Here is a 6,042-nt window from a genome sequence, read left to right on the forward strand (position 1 = left end):
CTGAATGATCTGATATTACTATGGGGGTGTGTTCACAAGAGTTGACCGCAAAGAACAAATTATTATCAGTGAGGAAAAAATCTATTCTAGAAAAAGAGCTGTGCAACTGTGAAAAAAAAGAAAAATGCTTAACATTTGGATTAAAATGACGCCAGACATCTGTGACGCCACATAGTGACATAAAAAGTTGTATGGCTTTAGAGGATTTGGACACAGAATAAGGCTTAGATGAGCATAATAACATTATGCTTTGGTTTACAATCAAGTTTCTGTACGATAGACAGTTATCTATATTGTTGGAAAATATAATCCGTCGCTTTGAGATTACTTTCCTTGTTGCATGTTCAATAAAGTCGAGAAGAAGAAAACCACGGGATTCGGCCGGATTAAGTTTAACAAATTTATTCCCTAACAATATTTCTAAAAACAGAGTAAAAACAGATCGATCTGGGTGTCCAAAATCAAGGCCTGCAATACGCAAGAGGTTACATTCCGAATTCACATGCAGCTTGTCTGGAGACACAGGAAAATTCCTTGAGTTCAGACTTTTAAGCATGTGGTCAGAACATCCTCCCCCGGGAGCAAGATGGCCGCCGAATCTCCGCCTCTGGTCGCTAGAGATTGGCTGACAAAGGAGCCCGCCTTCTTCCTTCAGCCCATCCTTAGAATCACAGCATCTGGTCTCTGGGGGGGAACCTCACAGATAGACACGGTACGGAATCCCCATGGGTGGCAGGAACTGTCACCGCAGGAAGTCGATCCTAGAGCTTTGTTCCCCACACGGGAGCAGATGCCTGTGGCGATTCCCAGGGATGGAAATCAGTTTCAGAGATAATTGATTTATGATCCAAGTCAGACCTACAACCAAATGGCCTCAGAAGATCAAAGACCATTTTCTCCTGAAGGGGGTTGGAGGTTGGAGCTGCATTCCTGAAACCTCTTTACATATGCAATTATCAGGAAGTCCCTTTTAATTGAAATGACTGAAACCCACACACAGTAAACCAGAAAGAAAACCTTCAATGAAATAAAGATAAGATAAAAACCTAGGAGAAATGAGAACCACAAAAAATAAATTCCTTCAATATCTACTATGAACAAAATAATATCATGATTGCAGCTACCAGCTGCATTCCCCCCTCCTCCCTCTGTGTTCTCACCAGGCTTCTCAGCTGTTCACTATTTTCAATTAGGGTGTTTGGTTATTTAAGTTTCTGTCTTTGTGGTTCTATTGTCGCAGTGTCCTGTTTAGTCCTTTCTGTTCTCGCTTGTTTTGGAGCATGTTGGTTATTAAACCTTTTGACTTCCAAACTCCTTGAATTTGAGTCCTTCCTGCTCCTGGTTCCTTTCTGGTTACGAGCCGTAACATTACACTGCGACCATGACAGACCCAGCGGGAGGTTCGCATTCTAGAGACTTACCTGGCTTATCCGCTGCTGTCTGACCTGACTCACAAGATGCGCAGCTGCATGTCTGGTATGCAGCTGCTCCATGACCGCCTCGCCAGATTAGATCAAGAGTTGACCGCAGAGAGCAAATTATTATCAATGAGGAAAAAATCTATTCTAGAAAAAGAGCCGTGCACCGGCAAAAAAAAAGGAAAATGCTTAATATTTAGATTAAAATGATGCCAGACATCTGTGACGCCATATCGTGACATAAAAGGTTGTATGGCTTTAGAGGATTTAGACACAGAATAAGGCTTAGATGAAGAACGATCCAATGTTGGGTCTCTCCTCTCTACCTGCTTTTCCTCTCTACCTGTTCACCTGTTCACATCCTCTGCAGCTGAGAGTTGTTTTCCCCCGCACTCCTCAGTGTATTCTACACAGAGAGTGCAAAATACAGTTTATCACAGCAGCAGGTTGACATGATAGTCGGGGCGCTCTAACGCAAGCGCAGCACAAGGATGAAAGAGCCACACGCAGGTTATAGATAGATGATAGAGCGGGTTAAGAAAATGAATGGAAGAGAAGGCAGATCCGCTGAAGGAATATTCAATACTGCACTCCTTTTCTTATTAAGCTGAACTTTTATTTTGAGAAATCTTTTATTTTGAAAAATCACTGAATCGGGCGCTAAATCAGTCCAGTAAGGGAAAAGAAAGAAAACATTCAACAAAAGCTGTTTATTCTTGTTTCTCCTGTTTCTCCTGATCTAATTTTATATATATATATATATATATATATATATATATATATATATATATATATATATATATATAATTTTTTTCCCCGTCCGGCAAGGTGATGCGCAGTTTGGCTGGGAAAAGTAAGGATAGCCGGTATATATATATTGTGCTTTTAGACTAGACAGACTGCTCTAAAAAGCCGAGTTGTTACGGAAGAGGTAGGAAGTAACCAGGTGCAGAGAAGAGGATGAGGCAGGAAGTTCCAGGCAACAGGATATTTAATAAGATCCAAAACTACAAACAAAAACCACTACTTAAGCAGGCTTAAGCAAAACTCAAAAACTCAAAATGCACTAAACAGGGGAAGAACATAATTGGGACCAGCACAGGAGGAAGGGAATGAAAAGACTTAAATTCATACAGGACTGACGAGACACAGGTGAACACAATCAGGACAGATGGGACCAAATTAAAACTCAAAACCAAAGTACAACACAGGAACCTTTCAAAATTAAACAGGAAGTGAACTGAAAACATGCCAAAACAAAAATAATCAAAACACAAAGGCAAAGAAACGGAAACTGTAACACGAGTAGAGTATTACGAGTAATATCTTCTCTACGTCTGTGATTTGTGAATGTCTAATTCCTTTGTCTTGATCTAATTTTTTGGATTCTGAATTTTGTTATTTAAGTGAAACTGCTTTTCTTTGTGTTTTGATTGTACAATGATACACAGACACACACACACACCCCACCTCTTGGGTGGTTTTTGGCTGTGTCTGGCGGTTTTTAGATGACTTTTGGGCTGGAAAACAGTGACTCTAGCTGGCAACACTGACCTTAGCTCCCTGCTACCACAATGGGGCTACTAAAATGTAAGAGCAGTTCAGTTTCAAGACAGTAACCTTATTCAACCACAAACCTATAACGTAAAGAAAAAAACACTGCCTGTTTGCAGATTAGTCTTTAACATGAGCTCAGATCACATCTTAAAAAACCGACCTGTGAAATATTTGAATCAGGCACACATTTATATTTGTCCAGATAATGCAGAACGTTATCACCTCTGTTTAGGAGACATTGCGTGTGTCCTGTACAAACTTTTCAGCTGCTGCTGCAGATGCAAACCACTTTTTTTCCCCGTCCGGCAAGGTGATGCGCAGTTTGGCTGGGAAAAGTAAGGATAGCCGGTATCCTCTCTCATACAGCCCAGCCATGGCAGCACGGTACTCGTTACGCAGCTTCAACACGTCCGGACTGTAGTCATCGTAGAGATGGATCGGATGTTCCTTGCAGGATAAATCCTTCCTCTTACGGGCCTTGCGGATAATTGAGTCCTTCACCTGGAGACGGTGTAAACATAGAATCATAGGACGCGGTTTGGCTCCCCGGTGCGGCTTGGCCACAGGTACCCGATGAGCTCAGAAAATCTCTGGAGGTGTGGGAAAACTGTCCGGACCAAACACTTCGCTGAGGAGCTGTGAGAAGAACGCGCTTGGGCGGGGGCCTTCCATCTTCTCAGGTTGGCTGATGAGGTTAATGTTGGAGCGCCACCTTTGATCGGAGCAAATCATTGTCTTTTTGCAGTGTGCTGCAATGCTTCTCCACGTCTCTAAGACGTTGTTCAACTTCTCCAGCGTTGTTCTCCAATGACGTAATGCGATCACCGTGGACAGCAATAGAAGCCTCTATGTTGGCCAGGTTCGTGGGGAAAGTTTCAAAAGAGGACATAAACTCAGTGGAGAGGGCCTCTTTATGTCGCTTCAGCTGAGATGCGATGTCTTCCAGGACTACGTTAGCGCTAGCAGCGGCTAAGCCAGTGTTGGGCCCTTCTCTGTCAGTGTGTCTAGTCTTTGCCTTCGACAGTTTGAAATGGATTTCTCAGGAAAAGTTTCGAGTTCACAGTCAAAAGACATGGAATCAGGAAGGTGTTCACGGGGTAATAAAGTTCAAGTTAGAAATAGCCATGAGGAGCAGGTTGAGCACACGTGTTGCAGCTCTCACTCCATACCGGAAGTCCTTCTGTGAGGTTTCTTTGCGTGGATGTTTTTTTCCCCCTAGATTAACAATCTGGACCTGGTGCTATAAAATCCCTCCAGAGTTTTAGACGATCCGTTTCTGGAGCAGTTGTCGTGGCAATAATCTCAGAGTAAGCGCAGCGGCTGTACGTCAAAGGGTAGACATGGAATTGGTAACTGTTGGGGGGCGGCGTGGGGTGGAGGTGCAGGTGTTCCATGCACAGCCCCAAATACGCATCCTCAATGTAAATGGCTTTGACATGCCTGGAGGCCATGATGAGCTTCTTAGGGAGGTCCAAAGACAAGATGTAACCCAGACCCAGAGCATAGGGAGGATACTGCTGTCGGGGGTACAGCTTCTCAGGTAGGTACCACTTGGATGAGGGATTTCTAAGAACTGAGCCCCCATTTGCCACTAGACCGGTCATGTAGTTACTTTTTGGAGCCTTCAGGAGCATAATGATGAGATTGCCCACATTGAGGAACATATCTGAGTCAATCTTCATGGCATAAGAGGCACTGGAGCAGTATGAGTCCAGCCACTCAAGCATCACCATGGTCTTGATGGTCAGGTTCTTGTAGCAGTCCACAAAGTCGCTCTGGATCAGGTCTCGGTGCCGTCGGCTCTCACGCTGCAGCTGCTGTTGGAGCTGTGGTGCGGCTTCTCCATCTTTCAGCCCCACCAGGAAAAAGAGCAGCACTTTCCTGCCGAGAACCTGGCTCTGGCTGCCCCAGGTGCTGCGGATGACGTCCCGATGAGCCCTGTTGTGAGGAGCCACCGGAACGACCAGCACCACAAACGGCTCTTCCTTTTCACACTTTTGTGGCTCATTTATCACAAAGTGGTACTCAGAGGGATACTCCACCAAGTAAGGTCCAGGCGATTTGTAGGGAACATGGCTCAGACCATGAGGCTGTGCGTGGACTTTTGTTTGAGGCTCCTGTGTCCTTCCTGTTGTCGGCGGCGCTGATGGCATCAACGACATCAAGCCATTAAACTGAGGGAAAGAAACAGCTGTCCTCTCTGCTGGAGACCGCCCTGTTCCATCGGAGACTAAATCCAGTTTTCCAGTCGAAGTAATGAGCTTCTTTGAAAGGTTTGTCACCCACAGTTTGGAGGTCAGGTCCAGCATCACGGTCTTCATGCTTGTGTTGCAGATGAAAAACACAGCTGCAGTCAGAAGGACGCCGAGGAAGTAGTGGCGCCACCGGCATCTTCTGCTGTATGGAACTGTGTTACCATTCAGCATTTCCTCACTGGAAGACATTAATTAACAATAAATTAATTCTTTTAACTAATTATCACTTTAGTCACATTATGCAAATGAAGGATTTTAATTCAATCTTTTACAAAACTAAGCTATTGAATTTTAGAGAAGTGTTAATCCCAACTAAAGGGAATTCTGCTGAACTCTGACCTCTGTTAGGGAATGCCTTTTTCTTGTCCTGTGAGACGTACCTTTGTCCAGCCTTTACAGAAGTCCTCTTCAGCGTGTTTTGATTGGCTAATGTCAACTTTTCCTTTTCTTCACTTGTTGCAGATGAGAAGTGCTAGTCCATTGAAGGATCCAGCAGCTCGACCGGAAGAAAGACGGGGGGGCTCACCTGTCTGCCTGCAACAGCAAACACAGTCAATCCTGGATCCCTCCCACTGTCAGGTGTGGGTGGCTGACTGCAGGAAAACCACTCCATTATTTGCTCAGTTCTCCTTAAAGTATCCTTAACATCAGTCAGTCCCTGCTGTTGTCCCCCCACTTCTTTAGGCGCCTGACTCTTTACTATTTAACTGATAAAACATCAATAAGATGCGCTCAGAAAAGGAGATGCACAGGACACTTGGGAAAATGTACATAAGTTATCTCTTATTTGCTTTTATGCATTATTTAGCTAT

The 6,042-nt window shown here is 44.3% G+C and overlaps 1 protein-coding gene across 1 annotated transcript; it reads right to left on the reverse strand.

Moving 5' to 3' along the window:
* Positions 1-2,399: 2,399 nt before the first annotated feature.
* LOC101174725 (beta-1,3-galactosyltransferase 1-like) lies at positions 2,400-5,458 on the reverse strand. The gene has a single exon (XM_023950762.2). It carries the CDS (start codon positions 5,417-5,419, stop codon positions 4,196-4,198), a length of 1,224 nt encoding a protein of 407 aa, XP_023806530.2. The 5' UTR covers positions 5,420-5,458; the 3' UTR covers positions 2,400-4,195.
* Between the last annotated feature and the right edge of the window lie 584 nt (positions 5,459-6,042).

This window comes from Oryzias latipes, chromosome 3 (assembly GCF_053564925.1).
Source record: "Oryzias latipes strain Hd-rR chromosome 3, Olatipes_Hd-rR_3.1".
Taxonomy (NCBI): Eukaryota; Metazoa; Chordata; class Actinopteri; order Beloniformes; family Adrianichthyidae; genus Oryzias; species Oryzias latipes.

What these genes read in the sequence shown, in the direction of transcription:
- LOC101174725 (XM_023950762.2), bottom strand. Translation starts at nt 5,419, where the DNA reads ATGTCTTCCAGTGAGGAAATGCTGAATGGTAACACAGTTCCATACAGC.